Genomic DNA, 24,310 nt, shown 5'->3' with positions numbered 1-24,310 from the left:
CCTCCCCACTGTAAATGCGGGAAAGAGAAAAAAAAATGGAGATCTTCATTGTTCCTGCAGAGATCCATCCCCTGCCCCTCCCCCCACCCCGCTGTACACTCAAACTGCGTATTAACATTAATTTTCATCATTACTGAGAAAAAATCCAGTTAAGATTTTGGTGCACGAACAGTTATCGAACATAACCTCGAACAGGCGAATTTTTCTCAAATCGTTCGTGTTCGCCGAACGGCTCGAACACCGCCCAAAACAGCTCGAATTTGAGATTGGCGAACAGTTCGAGTAGAACAACGTTCATCTCTAGTTACCACCTTCAAACTTCTTTGTTGGTATGGTGTTTTTCGGGTTGACATGCAGTGCCTTTTGGCCCCCAAACATGGTGTGTATTATGGCATCCAAAGAATTCAATTTTGGTCTCATCTGACCAGACTATATGTTCCCAACATTTCACTGGCTTGTCTAAATGTTATTGAGCAAACTTTAAACTCACTTGAACATGCATTTTGTTCAGCAATGGAGTCTTGCGTGGTCAGTGTGCATACTGGCCATGGTGGTTGAGTGCATTACTTATAGTTTTCTTTGAAACATTTGTACTTGCTGATTCCACGTCTTTTTGTTGAGCTCCCCACAGGTGGTGCTTCTGTAACTCTTCTGATAATTCTTTTCACTCCCCTGTCTGAAATTTTGTGGGGAGCACCTGGTCATGGCCAGTTAATGATGAAATTATATTCTTTCCTCTTTCAGATTATGGCCCCAACTGTGCTCATTGGAACCTTATGAATTTTAGAAATCCTTCTAAGGGTTAACATTTCTCCTTGCGGAGAGCGACATGTTAAGCATGTCACGGTGAGGAGACTTTTAAAGCCGCAATGCTCCTCTGGGAAATATGCAAATTGTCTCTTCAGAGAGGAAGAGGACCAGAACTCTAGTGCTACCTACAGGAAGTAGCAATCCTAAAAGTCATTAGTGACCCTTTAACGAGCCTTATCACATGACTTAGGATATAAGCCAGAAACAGAAACTCATAAAGGGTCAATATATATATTGTGGTAGATCGATTCACTAGGCTACATATAGAAGTAGACACAGGAACACTGTCTCTTTATCTTTCATTGTGGTTTATTAAGAGTGCTGCATAAACCATGGCAACGTTAGCAAAAAAAATACTGCCTTTCGGGCCTTAAAGGAAAAACAACACATAATGTATGGCACAGTCCTTGTTGTTACGGGCAACCGCCCACTTCAGGAAAAAACAACCCAAGTTTCAGCTTTTCCTTCAATGACAAAACAGCTCCAGAGCTTGTGCCTCCACACTTATCCCATACCAAATGCTCTAAAAGGCTGGGAAATAATCCTGACATTTCCGCCCTTCTCTCTGGGATCTAATAGAAGAACTAACTAAGAATATTTACATTACGCGCACATATACAGTACAGACCAAAAGTTTGGACACACCTTCTCATTTAAATATTTTTATGTATTTTCATAACTATGAAAATTGTACATTCACACTGAAGGCATCAAAACTATGAATTAACACATGTGGAATTATATACTTAACAAAAAAGTGTAAAACAACTGAAAATATGTCTTATATTCTAGGTTCTTCAAAGTAGCCACCTTTTGCTTTGATGACTGCTTTGCACACTCTTGGCATTCTCTTGATGAGCTTCAAGAGGTAGTCACTGGAAATGGTCTTCCAACAATCTTGAAGGAGTTCCCAGAGATGCTTAGCACTTGTTGGCCCTTTTGCTTTCACTCTGCGGTCCAGCTCACCCCAAACCATCTCGATTGGGTTCAGGTCTGGTGACTGTGGAGGCCAGGTCATCTGGCAGAGCATCCCATCACTCTCCGTCTTGGTCAAATAGCCCTTACACAGCCTGCAGGTGTGTTTGGGGTCATTGTCCTGTTGAAAAATAAATGATGGTCCAACTAAACGCAAACCGGATGGAATTGCATGCCGCTGCAAGATGCTGTTGTAGCCATGCTGGTTCAGTATGCCTTCAATTTTGAATAAATCCCCAACAGTGTCACCAGCAAAGCACCCCCACACCATCACACCTCCTCCTCCATGCTTCACGGTGGGAACCAGGCATGTAGAGTCCATCCGTTCACCATTTCTGCGTCGCACAAAGACACGATGGTTGGAACCAAAGATCTCAAATTTGCACTCATCAGACCAAATCACAGATTTCCACTGGTCTAATGTCCATTCCTTGTGTTCTTTAGCCCAAACAAGTCTCTTCTGCTTGTTGCCTGTCCTTAGCAGTGGTTTCCTAGCAGCTATTTTACTATGAAGGCCTGCTGCACAAAGTCTCCTCTTAACAGTTGTTGTAGAGATGTGTCTGCTGCTAGAACTCTGTGTGGCATTGACCTGGTCTCTAATCTGAGCTGCTGTTAACCTGCGATTTCTGAGGCTGGTGACTCGGATAAACTTATCCTCAGAAGCAGAGGTGATTCTTGGTCTTCCTTTCCTGGGGCGGTCCTCATGTTAGCCAGTTTCTTTGTAGTGCTTGATGGTTTTTGCAACTGCACTTGGGGACACTTTCAAAGTTTTCCCAATTTTTCAAACTGACTGACCTTCATTTCTTAAAGTAATGATGGCCACTCGTTTTTCTTTACTTAGCTGCTTTTTTCTTGCCATAATACAATTTCTAACAGTCTATTCAGTAGGACTATCAGCTGTGTATCCACCAGACTTCTGCACAACACAACTGATGGTCCCTACCCCATTTATAAGGCAATAAATCCCACTTGTTAAACCTGACAGGGCACACCTGTGAAGTGAAAACCATTTCCGGTGACTACCACTTGAAGCTCATCAAGAGAATGCCAAGAGTGTGCAAAGCAGTCATCAAAGCAAAAGGTGGCTACTTTGAAGAACCTAGAATATAAGACATATTTTCAGTTGTTTCGCACTTTTTTGTTAAGTATATAATTCCACATGTGGTAATTCATAGTTTTGATGCCTTCAGTGTGAATGTACAATTTTCAAAGTCATGAAAATACAGAAAAATCTTTAAATGAGAAGGTGTGTCCAAACTTTTGGTCTGTACTGTATATTTTATTAATTTTATTTTAATTATCAATTTCAATAAATCTTATTTTATAAAATACTTGTTACGCTTGTTTAGTTTTCCGGCCTCAGTGGACCAGCGTGGTGGACACCATTTGTTATTACTTTTCCTACATTAAGGTTTTGGTGCCCTGTACCACCTGCTGCAGGTGCACTGTGCAGATTTGCCAGCGCCCCTAGATATCCCACTCATTTACACTTCTATTTTTAAAAGTATTCTTACTTTGCATGATTTTTTCCATAATTGACTGAAGCTTTTCCTCAGGACTGTACATCAAAGTCTACAGTGTTAAAGTTAAATACCAACAAACTTACAGGTACAAATTTTTGGCGATGGTAACATTGCAGCCATGTTAGATTGTTGACAATCATATTTAATGTCACAATATGGCACAGCCATATGCATGTTGCATGACTTGTGTAACCATGTAACCCCAGCCTTTAAAGGGTTCGCCACTTTCTCTGGTTAGTGGAACTCCCCTCACAAACTGACCAGCAAATTTGTCCATATAATGTCCATATAATGACTGCTGATGCAGAACCTGTCCGTCAGCCTCCTCCAATAGTGGAGCTGTTTTACAATTGGAGGATTCACATACTCCTCCATTGGTCAGGTCAATTGGTTTGGCTCACTTGGCAGTCATTTTATGGACAGAGATGCTGGTCAGTTTGATAGAAAAGGTGCTCTTATAAGAGAAAGTGGCCAAACTCTTTAACCATTCATTGACTATTAATATGTATAACAACCACAAAAAAGTATTACCAAACACAAAGAACATTTCCTACAATTGCATATAAAGCCAGCTTCATTGATATATTGTTACCTTTGTGTTGATACGCAATGCTGGCCACGGGGAACCTATTTTTGCTGTTTCAACATCACTTTTTATCAAAAGTACTGATGTATCTTCATAAAGACATGGGGTTCCTGAAGAAACTTCTAAAAGAAATCAAAATAGTAATAACATTTCCATTACTATATAAATAAAAATAAACTATTAACAGTTCTATTTTTGAAAGCATTATTTTCTTACACCAGCCTAAATCTTTTGCACAGTACTGTAAATATATTTTTGTTGCAATTAAAATTATTTTGTGATTACAGGAATCATTTTTTTTCAAACAACTTTTGCGCCGTATTGTAAATACTATTGTATTGTATTTATTATATACAGGGTGGGCCATTTATATGGATACACCTAAAGTAAATGAGAATGGTTGGTGACATCAACTTCCTGTTTGCGGCACATTAGTATATGGAAGGGGGGAAACTTTTCCAGATGGGTGGTGACCATGGTGGCCATTTTGAAGTTGGCCATTTTGGATCCAACTTTATTTTTTTTTAATGGGAAGAGGGTCATGTCACACATCAAGCTTATTGTGAATTTCATAAGAAAAACAATGGTGTGCTTGGTTTTAATGTAACTTTATTTTTTCATGAGTTTTTCACAAGTTTATGACCACTTATAACTATCACTAGCATCTGAAACAACGGATACTGGAAGCCTGTGCTAGTATTTCTTCTGCGGTGTTGCTATTGATGTGGCAAGAGTGGGAGAAGAGGGTTGCATTGACAATCCAACACAATTGGCAGCACTTTGAACACATTTTATAAGTGGTCATAAACTTGTAAAAAACTCATGAAAGAACAGTTATGTTAAAACCAAGCACCATTGTGTGAAATTCTCAATAAGTTTGATGTGTCACATGACCCTCTTCCCATTGAAAAAAATAAAGTTGGATCCGAAATGGCCGACTTCAAAATGGCCGCCATGGTCACCACTCATCTGGAAAAGTTTCCCTGCTCCCATATACTAATGTGCCACAAACAGGAAGTTGATATCACCAACCATTCCCATTTAATTTAGGTGTATCCATATAAATGGCCCATCCTGTATATACACTACCGTTCAAAAGTTTGGGGTCACCCAGACAATTTTGTGTTTTCCATGAAAACTCATACTTTTATTTATCAAATGAGTTGCAAAATTAATAGAAAATACAGTCCAGACATTGACAAGGTTAGAAATAATGATTTTTATTTGAAAGAATAATTTTCTCCTTCAAACTTTGCTTTAGTCACAGAATGCTCTCTTTGCAGCAATTACAGCATTGCAGACCTTTGGCATTCTAGCTGTTAATTTGCTGAGGTAATCTTGAGAAATTTCACCCCATGCTTCCTGAAGCCCCTCCCACAAGTTGGATTGGCTTGATGGGCACTTTTTGCGTACCATATGGTCAAGCTGCTCCCACAACAGCCCAATGGGGTTGAGATCTGGTGACTGTGCTGGCCACTCCATTACAGATAGAATACCAGCTGCCTGCTTCTTCCCTAAATAGTTCATGCATAATTTGGAGGTGTGCTTTGGGTCATTGTCCTGTTGTAGGATGAAATTGGCTCCAATCAAGCGCTCTCCACAGGGTATAGCATGGCATTGCAAAATGGAGTGATAGCCTTCCTTTTCAAAATCCCATTTACCTTGTACAAATCTCCCACTTTACCAGCACCAAAGCAACCCCAGACCATCACATTACCTCCACCTTGCTTGACAGATGGCGTCAGGCACTCTTCCAGCATCTTTTCAGCTGTTCTGCGTCTCACCAATGTTCTTCTGTGTGATCCAAACACCTCAAACTTTGATTCGTCTGTCCATAAAACTTTTTTCCAATCTTCCTCTGTCCAATGTCTGTGTTCTTTTGGCCATATTAATCTTTTCCTTTTATTAGGCAGTCTCAGATATGGCTTTTTCTTTGCCACTTTACCCTGAAGGCCAGCATCCCGAAGTCGCCTCTTCACTGTAGACGTTGACACTGGCATTTTACGTGTACTATTTAATGAAGCTGCCAGTTGAGGAGCTGTGAGGCCAATTCAAACTAGAGACTCTAATGTACTTGCATTGTTGCTCAGTTGTGCAGCAGGGCCCCCCACTTCTCTTTCTACTCTGGTTAGAGACTGTTTGTGCTCTCCTCTGAAGGGAGTAGTACACTGTAGGAAATCTTCAGTTTCTTGGCAATTTCTCGCATGGAATAGCCTTCATTTCTAAAAACAAGAATAGACTATCGAGTTTCATGTGAAAGTTCTCTTTTTCTGGCCATTTTGAGAGTTTCATAGAACAAACAAATGTAATGCTCCAGATTCTCAACTAGCTCAAAGGAAGGTCAATTTTATAGCTTCTCAAATCAGCCAAACCGTTTTCAGCTGGGCTAACTTTTTTGTGCAATGTACCATTAAAACACTGGAGTGGTGGTTGTTGGAAATGAGCCTCTATACACCTATGTAGATATTGCAATAAAAACAAAACGTTTGCAGCTAGAATAGTTATTTACCACATTAACAATGTATAGAGTGTGTTTCTGATTCATTTAAAGTTGGCTTCATTGAAAAAAAATGTGTTTTCTTTCAAAAAGAATGAAATTTCTAAATGACCCCAAACTTTTGAACGGTAGTGTGTGTGTATATTGTAACACGCTAGGGGACAGAAGCAGTCCATATAAAGGAAACATGGGGCTTTTATTTTCAACCAAAATGCAGCAAACAATAAAGCAACCGAAAAACAACAAAGACTTGCCCGGCTAGGCTCTAACTAATATATCATACCTCTGACTTACACTACCAGGGATGTGTGTGGGGCTTGGCTCTCCAGGAACTCAGCGTTTAGCACATTTAACCACTGTGCATATCCTTCTCAGAAATACACCATATCAGTCCGTAGGCTGTGTCTCTCTCTGAAGCTTTTCCTTCAGTCTTTCATGTGTCTGTTAAGAGGCGACCTCTCTCAGCTGAACTGACTAAGCCTCCTGTCTAGTATCCTCCCTGTTGGCGGCGTACTATATATATATATATATATATATATATATATATATATATATATATATATACATACATACACACACCACAACACAGGTATATAAACTACAACAAAAACATTTGACTAACTGTACAGGAGTAAAATGCTCTTTTCTGATATATTGTCTAATGTCTATCTCCATGGCACAGACACCATGTGTTACATTAGATCTTGGAAGACAAGTGTTCTTTTAACAAGGATTCATGTACTTTATTGTCTAATGGGCTTGTGTACACTATAAAAGTACCAGTCTGTATTTAGCAATCACAAGCACCATTGTGTATTTCTGCATCCACCATTGATTAAAGAACCTATTCCAAAAAACTCCTACAAATGCATGGTTGTAACTTTAGTTTTTGTTATAATTTGTCTGATTGTAGTGAAACGCTGAAGAGAATTAATATACAGTACAGACCAAAAGTTTGGACACACCTTCTCATTTAAAGATTTTTCTGTATTTTCATGACTGAAAATTTTACATTCACACTGAAGGCATCAAAACTATGAATTAACACATGTGGAATTATATACTTAACAAAAAAGTGTGAAACAACTGAAAATATGTCTTATATTCTAGGTTCTTCAAAGTAGCCACCTTTTGCTTTGATGACTGCTTTGCACACTCTTGGCATTCTCTTGATGAGCTTGCAATGCACTGCCATGTTCCCCTACACAGGATATGTAGGAAGATGAGGACACGGGAGAGAAAACAGCAGGTGACAGGAGTCTTTTTTTTTTTTTAAAGTGTAAGTGAAGAGCAGCAAAATAGGGGAAATTATTACAGGATGGAGCCAGGACGAATGACATCATTACGGGAAAGGAGACATTATTACAGGATGGAGGATATTATTACAGAATGGAGGTCTGTACGTGGGACATTATTAAACAATGAGGGCACATTATTACAGGATAGCTGCCAGGACAGAAGACATTATTACAAGATTGTGGCCAATAAAGGGGACATTATTATAGGATGGGTGCCAGGACAAAGGACATTATTACAGGATAGGGGACATTATTTCAGAATGGAAGTCAGTAGTGGGGGACATTATTACATGATGGGAGCCAGGATGGGGGACATAACTACTGGATGGGTGCCAGGACGGGGACATTATTACAGCATGGGGGAAAGGACAGAGTACATTATTACAGGATAGGGGCCATTATTATATTATAGGGAACAGGACATTATTACAGCAAAGGGACATAATTACAGGATAGGGGACAAGAGAAATGACATTATTACAGGATGGGAAATATTAGTACAGAATATGGACCAGGATAGAAGACATTATTATAGGACGGAGGACAATATTACAGGATAGGAAACATTATAGCGGGGGACATTATACCAGGATGGGGTCCAGGATATTGAACATTATTCTAGGATGGGGGACATTATTACACTACGGAGGCAGTATGGAGGCCAGGATGTAGGACATTTTTACAAGATGGGGGCTAGGATGGGGGACATTATTCCTGGATGGTGACCAGGACAGAGAACATTATTACAGTATAGGGGCCAGAATGGTAAATATATTCTTTGTTTATAGGGCAAGCGATGGCCATAATTACTATAGCGGGGGCAATTGGGACACATTATTCCTTAATGGGGTCATTTGTCGGACAATATTACTGTATAGGGCCAATTGAGAGACAATATTAAAATATGAAGGTCAGAATTAGAGACACTATTACTCTACAATGGGGGGCATTAATAATAGTCATCATTGTGACCCATACATTATTAACTGATGGAGCCATAATTTGAGATGTTCCATTTGTATTGGGGCATGAAAGGTGTACAGTACAATTGTATGGGGGCAGAAAGGTGTACGTTACTACGAATGAGGGCCACAAAATCGAGAAATATTCATTAATATTCTACGGGGGCCACAGAGAGGGAAATTCCTACAAAGAGAGGGTAACAAAGGGAGACATCACTACTGTAATATATTTTATTTTGGGGGGATACTGTTACATTGTAAGGCACAAAATGGAGGTACTGTTACTGCGCAGGGCACCAGAAAAGCACCGTGGCACTTTCTTTATTCATCTGATGCATTGTAGATGTGGGGGTGCTGTAGAAGTGATCAGTCATAGCTGTCTGTATGTTACTTTCTGCTTGTCTTGGCTGGAAGTGATAGTGGTGTGTGCCACATGAAGAAAAAAAGCAAAAATGAATGAATTACTTCAATTGGAGACGAGACTAGTAAGTCACTGGATTTACCTTTACTACTAATATGTACACTTAATTGGTCTACAGAGCTGTTGGGTATGACTGACAACTTTTAATAATGATCAGTATGGTGGCATTATTCAGTTACTATGTGGTGGTGATATGTGGTCTGCTCATAGTGTGGCATTATTTATCCCTTGTATGTGGAAATATTGATAGAATGGAATTTGTTCAGTAACAGGATTGTGGTTCTGCTCAGACAGTATGTGGTGACAATATCATTGTGTGGTGATATTTTTCCACTTTTGTGTGCTTTATTATTGGTATATTAGTTTTCCTATAGTCTTCTTTAGTAGCAACATGGTGAGATCTGTTATGTGGTAACGGTATGACTACTATTTAGAAGTATCACTACTTATAAATTTTGCACAGTGGCTCATAGTACAAAAAAATGTTAAAATGAAAAAGATTTTCAAAATAATGTATGAAAAAAATTTCAGAAAAGTGTTGTGCCACTAAAAATGCTGTTTTATGTAAAAAAAAAACAAAATAAAAAAAGAAGACACGTTTGGTATCGCCACATCCGGAACGACCCAAGACCCAAGTCATAAATGTAGTTTTTTCATTATGACACACATAAAATGGAATAAAAAGTGATCAAAAAGACATATGGAAAATAAAATGGTATCACTGAAAACGTCATCTCATTCGGCAAAAAATGCTTCCCATTAACTTCAAATTGTTTCTATGTGCTGCCCATTTACCTGGCCAAGTTTGAGAGCTCTAGTCTAAGCATGTCACGACTCATGGTTGTGAAACCACTGTGCCATGGACCGGGGAGAGCCTTGAGGGGCGTAACTAAGCAACCACCTGGTTCTTCACTAGAGCCCCTGATGGGAGTGGATAGACTTGAGCCACAGGTGGATTCCAAGTACCACTCCAGGACATACAGAACCTTGGAGTCACATCAGCTGACCCCAAAGGAGAAGGGAAGTAGGGATGGACTCGGAGAGTCAGTCCAGCCAGGTACTGGTTAGCAGGAGGAATGGATGCCGTATGGATGCTTAGACAGAATAGATACCAGAACATGAAAAGACTTGACAGGTTCAGGAAAGCAGGACGGACACAGGTATGGGCACATGCCCTAAGCATACTCCCAGAAGACCTGCATAAATCATGCTTTATCTTCCTTGACTATCAAAATTGAAAAAAGCTTATAAATCACACTACTTCTCTTCCAAGCAACACTTGCTATCATGAAACTTGTCCATAGTTTGTTCAGTGTTAGTAAATTATTTTATAACTAATATGTACAGTTTCATAAAACAGAAACTAGCTCACGTTCTTGTGTAGCGCTCCAATGTAAGCATCAAAATCAAGTCCTTGGTCAAGCTAAAAGTGTTAAAGCAATAATATTTTCTTTATTTTTTCAATAGTCATATTGGTTCTGAAAAAAATAAAGAAGATTGTATTGTTTTAACTCCTTTGGCTTGACTGAGAACTTGATTTTGATGTTGAAATATGTACAGTGGTTTTTAATCATCAGTTGACATTACTGAACAGACTAGTTATAATTTACATATTGTACATGTAAAACTTAAAGCAACTATATACAGGATTTATTCATCCATTATACAAAAAGATAGCTGCAGAGAGAATAAAAAGAGTGCTGTTCAGACATAAAGTTCAAGTAAATTCTGGAACAGGGATATGGTGGCTACATTTAAAGGGGTTATCTAGGGCTATTTTTTTTTTTTACTATGGACCTAAGAACTAATAGACAGGTAGTTGCTAACTACCTGCATGTTGTGCCCGGCGTCAATGTCTGTTGGCCTAGAGCAGTCACAGAACGCTCTTGCATGAGATTCAGAGGCTTCTGTTGTCATCACATTGACAGAGCAGAAGCTTCTCTTCCGCTCTACACTGTTGACGGAGTGGGAGCCGGCCGACTATCAGCATGACGTTGGCAGTCACACTCCATCGGCACAGCAGCCTGGAAGAAGAAGAGCTGCTCTGTTTACATGCAGTAGCTGAATCGCTTGCAGCAGTGGTCAGCACTGGGTAAAACAATCAGGTAGTTTTTTCTGTTAGCAACAACTGCTTTTTAGTTTTTAGGCCCATACTTACAAAAAATAGGCATGGACAAGTCCTTTAATCATTCTCCTTGTTATTTTTACTCTCCTTTGACTAGTTAATCAGCTGAACCAGTTTCTACTCCATAGTGTCATAATAAGTATGTTTCATATTACTGACCTTTACTAACGAAACCTCCATTCCCTCAACAATGCATCCATCAACGTAGTACACAATTACTGGAGGAGTAATAAGCATACAGTGATATACAACATTTCAGTTTTTATTTTTACTTTTCTTTTTCTATGCATGGAACATTATATTCTTCCTGTACATAAATGTTATTAATCTTAGATGACAGATCCTGCTCTAATGGTATGGTTTAAAAAAAATAATTGCTCTTCACATGAATGTGTTATGTATTGCAATTCTACTGTTCATAAGATACAAACATTTTAAGTCCATTATCAGAAATCACACATCTAAGGGAGAATGTAGAGATGGTGTTATTATTTTTGTACAAGATCTTAATATTATTTTGTGGTGAATATTTTATAATTTAAATCCCTTGATTTACTATGTTTTTTTAATGATATGCTGAACCTCTTCAGGAGTGGTTATAAAACAGCTATTATATAACTGTCATTTAGTTTCATGAATATACTTAGGACTATATGACTTAGGACTTTACACCCACACTCCCACACTTTGTGCAATTGTTTGAGGATTACGTAATTTAGTTTAGATTTAGTCACTGCTATTATGTACAGTACAGAAACCCTGGTATTGTCGATAACTTTTATTCTTGAAAAAATAAAGATATTACTAGCACCAGCTTCTATATTTCTTTTTTTAGGTAGCTGATATTATCAACAATATTGACAATAAAAGTTCTCCAAAATTCCTGTGCATAGTGATGCTGCTAATTATTATTTACATCATTATAATAATTATCATTAGGCTATGTGCCCACGATGCAGAAATGAAGCAGAAAATTTCTGCATCATTTCTGCATCTCCCTGGCAGAAAAAACGCATGCGGATTGTACATGCGTTTTTCCTGCGGAATACATGCGGATTCACATGCGTTTCCACATGCATTTCCGCATGCGGATTGACAAGCGCTTTCCAGGCGATTTTAGCATCACCTGGAAAGTGCTTGACAACTAGGTCACACTATATAAATCCATGCAACCGGCATGGATTTATATAGTGTGACCGTAAAAGAATGTTTAAAAATAAAAAAATAAAGCTATACTCACCCTCCGATGGCACGGCGTGTGCTGCCACGTTCGTTCCTGGCTCGTTCCTGGCTGCCGGGATATCGCGAGACACTGTGCTGAAGGGCCTGCGGTCACATGACTGTGACGTCACCTCAGGTCCTTCAGTCTTGCACGCAAGCAGAGGGAAGGAGTCCGGGGGCCATCGGAAGGTGAATATAATCTTTATTTTTTATTTTATTCTTGTTTTTACAGCTTTTAATGGTACCTGGGTGTGGAGGAGAGTCTCCTGTCCTCCACACCCGGGTACCATCCGCACATTAGAACGCGCCAATTACGCAAGTACAGATGTAGTCTTGCGGTATTGGCGCGTTCTAATGCAAGTCAATGCCGGCGAAAACGCGGCGTTTCCGCAAAATTAATGGACATGCTGCGGATTTTTGAGCGCAGCATAAACGCTGCGGAAAAATCTGCAGCATAGGCACAGCACATGCGGATTATCATTGGGGAACATTGCTGCCCTTCTACTATGCATTTTTAATGCGTTTCCGCAGCTGCAAAAATGCTGCGGAAACGCATTAAAAACGCATCGTGGGCACACAGCTTTATTATTATTTTTGCTTCAAGACACTCTAAATATAAAATATATAAGATTACCCCCTCTATTATCATAATTTATTTTGAACTTTAGAGGCCAGGCATTTATTTTTTCTAATTTTCATTGACATTTTTCAATAGCCATATATATTTTTCCTGTAAAAATATGAGGGCTTGTTATTTTGATGGATAGGTTGTATTTTACAATAGGACCATTTTAATGTACATACTGTATAGCGGATATAAAAAATCTACACACCTCACTTAAAATGCCAATGCTTTTGTCATGCAAAAAAATTATGCCAAGAAGAATCATTTCAGAAATTTTCCACATTTAACGTCATCCATGAAACTGAAATCATTTTGAGGGGGAAAATAAAAATAACAAAACTAAAATAATGTGGTTGTATAAGTGTGAGCACTCGATCGAGCATTGGAGTGCTCGGGCACGCTCAATACTCGATCTAGTATCATGGGTGCTCAAGGGCCATACTCAAGTCCCCGCCCTGCATGTTTTGCGGTTGTTAAACAACCAATAAACATGCGGGGATTGCCTGCCATAAATGATAATGCAGTAGCCATGTTGGCTACAGGCATTGGCCGGCCGCATCGCACCATCGGGTCTTATGTAAGACTCAGTGACACAATGCTCAGCACACTCTCCTCTGGAAGCAGTTCAGGGAGAGTTGATCTAGGAGGGAGAGCTTAGAATAGAGCAGGCATATAGGAAAGGTTTAATTGATATTGCAGTAATTCTATACTGCTGCACCATTAAAACAAAAGTCCTTTTCAGGACTATATACGCCCTCCACCATATCAACAGGGTCATAATGCGGCCCTCGCTCATAATGTTTAGAAGGTCATCATAAGGCCCTTGCTCATAATTTTTGCAGGGTCATCATATGGAGTTAAAAAAAAAAGAACATGTGTTGTAAGGTGATTTTATCTTGGTTTTAATAAATAAATACATAAATATTTAAATTTAAAAAATGACGTGTGGTCCCCCCTATTTTAGATAACCAGCCAAGGTAAAGCAGACAGCTGCAAGCTTATATTGTCAGGCTGGGAAGGTCCATGGCTATTGGGCCCTTCCAAGCCTAAAAATACAAGCCCGCAGCGAGACCCAGCGATGATAATGAATGTTGACGTCACTACCCGGCGCCTGTGAATAGCAGGAACTTTTCTGCTATTCACAGATGCCAGAGACAGAATTGAGGAACGTAGACTACATTGGACCTGCGTGGCAACTAGAGATGGGCGAACCCGTGGATGTTCGGGTAAGGTGGGTTAGGCCGAACATCTAAAAAAAAGTTTGGAACAGTACCCGAACACAAACCCGGATCCCATTCATATGAATGGGGGGCCCGAACATCCATGGTTTCCCAAGTTGACATCTGTGCTGGAAACATAGGCTTTAATTGGTGGTAAGATCGTTAACGCCGGTCAGAGTGCTGCGGGATCACGCTGTCAGATGATAGTGTGAGCCTACAGCTGTAACTGTGACCAGTGGTAAAAAGCTTACCACTGGTCACAGGCTTTGGCTAATGAGAAAGTACTACTCCCATCAGCCTATGCCTGCTGTTGCTAACAGCAAGAGCAGACGCCGCTGATGAGAGTATTGAGCAGTCGGCGCCTGTGCTCAAAGTAAGAAAAAAAAGTGTTTTGAAATAAATAAGTATTCAAATAAAACTAAAAACAGCATTATACTCACCTTAACACCTAATCCCCGATGCATTTGTCCCCTGTAAGAGAAAAAAACAAAAAAAACAAAAAACACCATAATACTCACTTCAATGCCTAATCCCCGATGCCCTATTCACCTGTAAAAGATAAAAAATAATAAACCACCATAATACTCACCTGTCCGCCGTGAAGATAATCCATGCCTCTGTTCTCCCTGGCAGCCGGCTCACACTGACAGGATGACAAGAGCATAATTGCTCCTGCAGTGTGTAACGCTGAACTGTGGTGAGAAAGTTCACTGGAGTACATCACATGATGAACCCCGGTGATATCACTGGCAGTCGCAGTGTGTGAAAGTTCTCACGCAGAAGCAGTGCCGTAAGTGAGTTCACGGGAGTTTATCAGCTGATGAACTCTGGTGAACTTTCACACTGCAGCTTAGCGCTACACACTGACACAGGAGCAATTACACTCCTGTGTCAGTGTGAGCCTGCTGTCCTGGAGAGCAGTCACATCAGTGACTGCTGTTACTGATCTCCAAGTCATCTGGATTGTTGCAGGACAGTATGGATTATATTCACTTCGGATAGATGAGGGATATATTTTTTGTTTTACAGGGGACAATAGCTTCAATGGATTAGGCGTTAGGTGAGTATAACTGTTTTTTATTTTTAAACAAATGTGTAAAACAGTGTGAACTTTTATTTCAAATAAAGAATTATTTTTCAGGCTGTGTCTTTACAAATTTTCACTATGGGGTTAGTAATGGGGGCATATTTTAGACACCTCTCTGTTACTAATCGCTGGGCTTCATGTCAGCTGCCAATACAAGGCTGCCATGAACCCCAGCCTTATTACCCCACTTTCCACTACACCAAAGCAGATGAGAAGAGCTGAGGCTAAAAGCCAGATTTGGCCATCTTATTGATGTGTCATTTCTGGGGCCGTCGAGGGCTAATGTTATTAGCCTCGGAGGGGGCTAGTATCTATGGCCCCTCCCCTGGCTACTAATATCAGCCAACGGCTGTCTGTTTAGCCTTTGCTTGTTAAATTTTATAGGGGGACCTTAAGTCAATTTTTTTCTGGAGTCCCTATGTAAACTAGCCAGTAAAAGCTAATGAAACAGCTGTGAGCTGTTATTAATAGCCAGGGAACTTATGGCCCCTTTACCTGGCTAGTAATAACCCAAATTACAGCTGTCATCAATCCCAACTACCATTACGCCAATTGCCACTGCACCAGGTCAATTTGGGAAGAGACGGGCAAAGCGCCAGAATTCCAGGTTCCTGCTCCTCATATTATTCTAGACACATACAGGTCCCATTAATTGTTTCTTTCTTTAGGTTGTCATTAATTTAACTGTTTACCCTGAACACATGCATTTGGTAGGACTCACATTTGGTAGCTTATTTTTGATTTATTTGGATCATACAGTGGTGTGAAAAAGTGTTTGCCCTCTTCCTGATTTCTTATTCTTTTGTATGGTTGTCACACTGAAATGTTTCAGATCACAAAACAAATTTAAATATTAGACAAAGATAAGACAAGTAAACACAAAATGCAGTTTTTAAATGAAGGTCTTTATTATTAAAGGAAAAAGAAATCCAAACCTACAGGGCATTGGATGTCAGGCTGGGAGCAGTCTTGTCCCAAGAGATTAACGGAGAGGAACACCCGGTAATGTACCTCAGTTGGAAGCTGTCCATGTGTGAGAAGAACTACTCCACAGTGTAAAAAGAATGTTTGGCCATCAAGTGGGTGTTGGACAATCTGAGGTATTACCTGTTAAGTAGAAGGTTCAGGTTAGTGTCAGACTATGCCCCACTGAGGTGGATGCAAGAGAAGAAGGGAAACAATGCCGGAGTAACTAGGTGGTTCCTAGTCCTACAGGATTTTAGTTTTCAGGTGGAGCATAGGCATGGAAAACAACATGGGAATGCAGATATCCTATCAAGGGTCCGTTGTATATTGGCAGAAGGTGCCAAGTCCCCTGGCTTTGGCCAGAGGCGTGGGGTATGTATGGTCGCAGCTGGACAGGTCGTGGACTGGAGGTATGTGTCCCCAAGGTGCCAAGCGTCGGTGATGTAGGACCTGGAGAAGTAGGCTCGAGCACACATAGTGCTCAGAGGTATTTTAATGGGCCCGGATTATAGGTCCAGGTTTTACGAGCAGCTGAAAGAGCTGGGTGGGATCAGTTGCTTACTTACCTCCAGTCCAGGTCTTGGAATGGCTGATTTAAGGCAGTTGATGCTGTCTCACTTTGTCTGTGTGTTTGCAAGGTGAGGCGGCCTTGTGCTGCTCAGATCTTGCTGGATTCAGAGAAAAGCACTTATATTTAAAGGGCTGAGCCCGTGTTTTATAGACTGGTTATTTTCAATTTTGTTCGGTTAAACCTTTTGTACCTGGAAGATGCTGTTTTATTTTGTTATCCTGACCGGTTTATGGACATTTAATAAACCGCCCGTTTGTTTGAACCAACGAACTGCATCACTGTGTGTGTGAACCAGAGTTTAACACAAAATGCAGTTTTTAAATGAAGGTCTTTATTATTAAGGAGAAAAGGAAAAGAAATCCAAGCCAACAGGACCCTGTGTGAAAAAGTGATTGCTCCCCTTCCCTAAAAACATACATTAACTGTCATTTATCACATCTTTGAGAAGCTGAGTTCAATTTCCCTAGCCACACACAAGCCTGATTTCTGACACCACTATTCTTAATCAAGAAATAATTTAAATAGGACCTGCCTGACAAAGTGAAGTAAACCAAAAGATCATCAAAAGCTAAACATCTCGCTGTGATCCAAAGAAATTCGGGAACAAATGAGAAACAAAGTAATTGAGATCTATCAGTCTGGGCAAGGTTATGAAGCCATTTCTAAAGCTTTGAGACTCCAATGAACCACAGTGAGAGCCATTATCCACAAATGGCGAAAACAAGGAACAGTGGTGAACCTTCCCAGGAGTGACCAGCCGACCAAAATTACCCCAAAAGCACAGCGATGACTCATCCAAGAGGTCTCAAAAGACCCCACAACAACATCCAAAGAACTGCAGGCCTCATTTTCCTCAGTTAAGGTCCATTTTCATTACTCAACCATAAGAAAGAGAGTAGGCATAAATGGCATGCATTGCAGAGTTCCAAGATGAAAAACACTGCTTCGTAATTAGAACATATAGTCTCGTCTCAGTTTTGCCAGAAAACATCTTGATGATCGTCAAGACTTTTGGAAGACTTTTGGGCTGATAAGACAAATGTTGAACTTTTTGGAAGTTGTATGTCCCATTACATCTGGCGTAGAAGTAACACAGCATTTCAGAAAAGGAACATCATACCAACAGTAAAATATGGTGGTAGTAGTGTGATGGTCTGGGGCTGTTTGTCTGCCTCAGGACTTGGAAGACTTGCTGTGGTAAAGAGAGCCATGAATTCTACTGTCTACCAAAAAATCCTGAAGGAGAATGTCAGACAAGAGCGCACTTGGGTTGTGCAGCAGGGCAATGATCCAAAACACATCAGCAAGTCCACCTCTGAATGACCTAAGAAAAACAAAATTAAGACTTTGGAGTGGCCTAGTCAAAGTCCTGACCTTAATCCAATTGAGATGCTGTGGCATGATCTTAAAAAAGCGGTTCATGCTCGGAAACTCTCCAATGTGGCAAAATTACAACAATTTTGCGAAAATGTGTGTGCCAAAATTCCTCCAGAACGTTGTAAGAGACTCATTGCTAGTTATTGCAAATGCTTGATTGCAGTTATTGCTGCTAAAGGTGGCCCAAACAGTTATTAGGTTTAGGGGGCAATCACTTTTTCACACATGGCCGTGTAAGTTTGGATTTCTTTTTCACTTAATAATAAAGACCTTCATTTAAAAACTGCATTTCGTATTTACCTGTGTTATCTTTGTCTAATATTTAAATTTGTTTTGTGATCTGAAACATTTAATTATGACAAACATGCAAAAGAATAAGAAATCATGAAGGGGGCAAACACTTTCACACCACTGTATGACTTCTATATTTGTTAATGAGTCTGTGCTTTAGATATCCAGAGAGAGAAAGAAACGCATGCAGCAAAAACGCAAGGAAAAACGTATATAACCTAAGGTGCGGGATTCATGTGGAAATTCAGCTGTGTGAAAGCCTGAACAAACACTGATTGTGGAAACATACCCTAAAAGTGGAGCAATACTCTGACAATATTGTTCCTAGCAACGACCTGGGACCCAGAGATGCGTCCAGGTGTCTTCCCCATGCGGTTTCCATTCCATTTGAGCATTTCAGTGATTTTACTGCCCCCCCCAGCCCTTCTGTTGGGGTCTTCCATAAAAATGCTCAAGTTTCCCATTGACTTCCATTATACTCGGTACTCGAGTCAAGCCAGTCTGAGCGTTCAACCTGCTTGATTAAAGTACCGAACACTCGAGCTTCACAGTCAATTCCAATTGGAGTAATAAATAATAAATAATAAATTGGAGTAATAAATTTAAAAAGTTACTTTTATTCGATATGTCTTAAAAATTTTACAAAGCACTTAACATATTCTAAAATCATTGTCCGTATATTGGGACTATTAAATAGAATTTTTTCAGGTGTCTCTTTTGTTTGTATTAAAATCTAAGATTATTTTAAATACGGTTTTTCCACAGAGTGTCTTTTTATATGTGTAACTCTGTCACTTTTCAGGAAGTATCATATCAAGCATATATTTGTAAAGAAGTAAAATCCCCCATTTAGTGTGAAATATATTGCTGGTTTCTACATTGATATGTCTCTCCAGACTGTTTCGTTAGTAATCTGTGTATTAATGTATTAGTTTGCTATGTCTAATTCCTTTAGCACTGCCCTCTTTCAAGTGTGCAGTGCCAATAGCTATGTTCTTAGACCTTTGTGTTGAGATAGCCTGATAGATCAATTCTGATAAATCAATTGTAACGGTTGGCAGCAATAGGTTCATCATATAAGCATCATAGTATCTTAGACAATAAGAATAAAGACTGCGAGCCCCTGATGATCATAGCAGTCCCATCTAAAAATGATGAAACGCGTAGGGCTTAGCAAGAGCACAGATAGCGTATAGGATCGCTACAATTGATCTATCAGAATTGATCTATCAGGCTATCTGGGCTGAGTAAGAGCACAGATAGCGTATAGGACCGTTACAATTGATCTATCAGGCTATCTCAACGCAAAGGTCTAAAGGCCCTGTCACACATAACGAGATCGCTAGCGAGATCGTTGATACGTCATGGTTTTTGTGACGCAATAGCGATCTTACTAGCGATCTCGTTATGTCTGACAGGTAGCAACGATCAGGCCCCTGCTGTGAGATCGCTGATCGTTACAAAGCTTCCTGGACCATTCCTGGGTCGTTGCGCTCCTGCTGGGCAGTGTGCATCGCTGTATTTGACACCTTATCAATGACCTCATTAGCGATTCAGAACTGAGACACGTAGGCGTGCAGAAATTGGACTTTTCCGCGCCCCTCGTCCCCGATTGGTGGTCACTACAGCGTTCTCATTTTCCGCCGTGCACAAAGAAGGCAACAGAATAGCGATTCCATCCTTTGTTTCTGACCTCGTGCTGGATTGCAGATCCTAGCAGAATTCTCCGGGCTGTTAATATCCGTTTATTCGACTGAGTCCTGATTTTGCGTCATTTTATGCACGCCTTTGTGACACAGTACAGTCCCTATCAAGGTGTGGATCGTTGAAATAGCTGCTGTGTGAAAGCGTCCCAACAACCGCCGAGATCGTTAGTTAGATCGCTGGGGCGGCCGAAATCGTTGGGAAGTTCTGCATGTTTGACAGCTCCCCAGTGATCACAAAACGACTGTCCAGCGATCCCAAAACCGTGACGTAATAACGATCTCGCTAGCGATCTCGTTATGTGTGACAGGGCCTTAAGAACATAGCTATTGGCACTGCACCTGTGAAAGAGGGCAGTGCTAAAGGAATTAGACATAGCAAACTAAGTGTGAATACAATAGCCAAATTATAGATTACTAACGAAACAGTCTGGAGAGACATATCAATGTAGAAACCAGCAATATATTTCACACTAAATGGGAGATTTTACTTCTATATAAATATATGCTTGATATGATACTTCCTGAAAAGTGACGGAGTCACATATATAAAAAGAGACTCTGTGGAAAAAACGTATTCAAAATAATCTTAGACTTTAATACAAACAAAAGAGACACCTGAAAAAATTCTATTCAATAGTTCCAATATACGGACAATGATTTTAGAATATGTTATGGGCTTTGTAAAATTTTTAAGACATATCGAATAAAAGTTACTTTTTAAATTTATTACTCCAATTGGAATTGACTGTGAAGATTTTGCAAATTAATTTGGAGCACATCTATATTATATAATACCGTGAAGTACTGAGCACTCGAGCGTTTTAGTGCTTGCTCATCACTAGTGAACACGCTTGTATAATTAGGGCTGTAGTCTTGTTCAGAATTACCCAATCATATTAAAACTTAGGCTAAATAGTAGTTAGTACACAGATGCCATCATGTAAAATGATTCTTATTTAACTCCATAAAAAGATTAGCTGTTCTAGTAGGATTTTCCTAACATTTTCTTAGCTGCATTTTACAGCAAAAGCCATGGTCTATAAACAGCTTATAACACAGCAAAGGGATCTCTTTATTGAAAATGACCAATCATGAGAAAAAATAAATAAATTCAAAGGCATTAGATATAACATGGAACAGTGTGAAGATGGTCATCAAAAAGTGGCTTAAATTTGGCACAAAAGTGTCATTACCTAGAACTCTATGTCCCTCAAAAATTGATGAAAAGACATGAATAAAATTGAACAATGAGGCTGCTGACTGGCAGAATTATAGGGGCTGCAGGAATGTCTAGCAGGTACTGGCTGTATACTGCACATGACAACTATCTCCCATAGTCTTCCTATGCCTGTCTTGTGGAGAAGGGTGGCAAAAAGGAATGAAAAAATATTGCAGCATGGCTATGTTTTGCCAAAACCATTATCATGTCTGCCAAAAGCAGAGATCAAGGTTCAGCTTATTGGCCGTAATTCCAAAAGGTATTTTTGATACAAAGCCAACACTGCACATCACCAAAAGGACACCATACCCACAGTGAAGCATGGGGGAGAAAGCATTGTACTTTGGGACTGATATTTGGAAGCTGGTACTGGGGCTTTAATTAAAATGGAGGGAATTATGAACAGTTCCAAATATCAGTCAATTTTGCATCAAATCCTTCAGGCCTCTGCTAAAAAGCTGAAGATGAATGACAACAACTATAATCTCCGAATCAACAACAGAATGGATTCGCCAGAAGAAAATCAGAGTTTTAAAATGGTCAAGCCAGAGCCCAGTCATGAGTTCAATTAAAATCTGTGGGTTGATCTGAAGTGGGCTGTAGAAAGGATAATCCTTCACAATGTAAAGATTTAGAGCGCTACTGCAAGGCAGAGTGGGCAAAGACTGAATGCTGTCACAAATTCAAAGGATACATTAATAAAGTATTGGTTTAAAAGTATACATTTTTATGCAACCACATTATTTTAGTTTTTTATTTTTCTTTCTCCATTCGAAAAGATTTCAGTTTTTCATTTAAATGGTACAAATTATAGGTGACATTAAAGGTGGAAAAAGTTCTGAAATTATTCTTCTTTTTATGATTTTTTTTATACTACAAAACCTGGCACTTTAGCAGAGATGAGTAGACTTTTTATATTCAATGTAACTTATTAATTTAATGAAGGGATTTTTATTTCATAGAATTATCACTTACCGGCTTATTACTAGCTGGCAATGAGAGTACCCTCCCTATGTAAAACTTTTTAGATACCATGGTCCCTATTGGCATCGGTATATTGGGGAACAAACTTTTTTTTGCTCTTAGATCAGTGCCTTGTCCACAAGGCTGGTAGCAATATGGCAATCACTAAGTGGTTAAAGGAGCCTGGTATTTCTATTTTAAATAAATGAAGATAAGGAAATGTGTTAAAATAATAAAATAACCATTGCTTACCTATTCAATTCTCCATCATTTCAGTGCCACTTCTCTAGTGTCCCACTCCGGTCCCGCAATTATGAAATCTCGTCCATTATTCACGGGCTTGCTGCAGTCAATGACAAACCTCAATGGCCATTTGCCACACTTCCAATTGTCATCACTGACTATGGGTTCTTGATGCAATCTCCTTGCGAATGATGGCATCTTTGCTACAGGACTGGCAGACAATCAAAGTAGCAGTGCAGAAATGACAGGATACAGTAATAGTTATTTTATTATTTTAACGCATTTCCAGGTCTTGGTTATGTTTTCAAAAATTGCGTACAACTTCTTTAACCCCTTCATGAGCGATGATGTATTATTTACGTTATCGGCTGTGTCCATGCCTTTGAGGCAGGCTCCGGCAGTAAGCCCGCATCTTTCCACACATTTGATGGCTAATTTATTCAGCCATCAAGCGCCTCTAACAGCCGAGGGTGGATCCGAGATCCACCCACGGCTGTTAACCAGTTAAATGATACTGTCAATCACTGACAGCAGCATTTAACACGCGTTGGCCGGAAGTGGGTCACAAATCCTGCCCATTGGCATCCCTGTCAAGTGATCGCGGGGTGCAGATGGGTTGTTATGATAGATGGAGGTCTTAAGAAGACCCCCATGCCTGTTATCACGATCTTTCTGTGAACGCCGGCCATAGGAGATAGTGATTTATGCTATGCATAACACAGGTGATGAGAAGACTGCAGCTTCAAGTCTCCTAAGGAGACTATTGAACACAGGAAAAAGAAAAAAAAGTTTTAACATTTTTTAAAAATTCAAAAAAAAACAACACAAAAGTTCAAATCACCTCTCTTTTGCCCCAATAACAATAAAACACATTTAGTATCGCTGTGTTCAGAAATGTCCGATCTATCAAAATATAAAGTAAATAAATCTGATCGGTAAACGGCGTAACGAGAAAAAGAATCATATCAAGCTGCAAAAAATAAGCCATCACTCAGCCCCAGATCCCGAATAATGGAAAAGCTACAGGTGTCGGAAAATGGCAACAAGCGCAAAAACTTTTTTTTCACTCAAATTTCTGAATGTTTTTCACCACTTAAATAAAAAAAGAACCAACACATGTTTGATATCTGCGCACTCATAATGACCTGGAGAAGCATATCGTCAGTTTTACCATATAGTGAAAATGGTAAATAAAAAAACCAAAACACAATTGTGGAATTGCACTTTTTTACCTGTTTTCCAGTACACTATTTGGTAAAATCAATGGTGTCATTCGAAAGTACAACTCACAAAGAACAAGCCCTTATACGGCTATATTGACGGAAAAATATAAAAAGTTATGGCTCTTGGAACAAATGGAGGAAAAAACGAAAAATGGAGAATTGCCCGGGGAGGAAGGGGTTAAAAAAACAACAAATAAATGAAAAAATTCTGAATGAAAATCCTAGCACTTTTTTTCCCCCATGTTTGTATACCCTATGTTTTAAATAGATTTAGATTTGTAAAAATTCACTAAAGTGTGAAAAAAGTATAGAGCACCTCTAACTAAATGCAACTGGTACAAATGCCAAAGACATTATGTCCAATATTGCAGAAGAATCTGGTTTTATCAGCAATACTTTTT

The 24,310-nt window shown here is 39.6% G+C and overlaps 1 protein-coding gene across 4 annotated transcripts in view; it reads right to left on the bottom strand.

The window, feature by feature from the left end:
• The window catches only part of EPB41L4B (erythrocyte membrane protein band 4.1 like 4B), a 1,171,543-nt gene that overhangs the window by 574,286 nt on the left and 572,947 nt on the right, over nt 1-24,310 (bottom strand). For all 4 annotated transcript variants that reach the window (XM_073678479.1, XM_073678478.1, XM_073678481.1 and 1 more), the window contains one exon: nt 3,901-4,016. In XM_073678479.1, the coding sequence (XP_073534580.1) occupies nt 3,901-4,016 (116 nt within the window). The remainder of the gene's footprint in view (nt 1-3,900; nt 4,017-24,310) is intronic.

Source organism: Phyllobates terribilis, unplaced genomic scaffold, assembly GCF_046119375.1.
Source record: "Phyllobates terribilis strain yellow unplaced genomic scaffold, ASM4611937v1 Scaffold_4__5_contigs__length_816908805, whole genome shotgun sequence".
Classification (NCBI taxonomy): Eukaryota; Metazoa; Chordata; class Amphibia; order Anura; family Dendrobatidae; genus Phyllobates; species Phyllobates terribilis.
The sequence above is the reverse complement of the archived record's forward strand: the minus strand, read 5'-3'. Positions and strand labels throughout refer to the sequence as shown.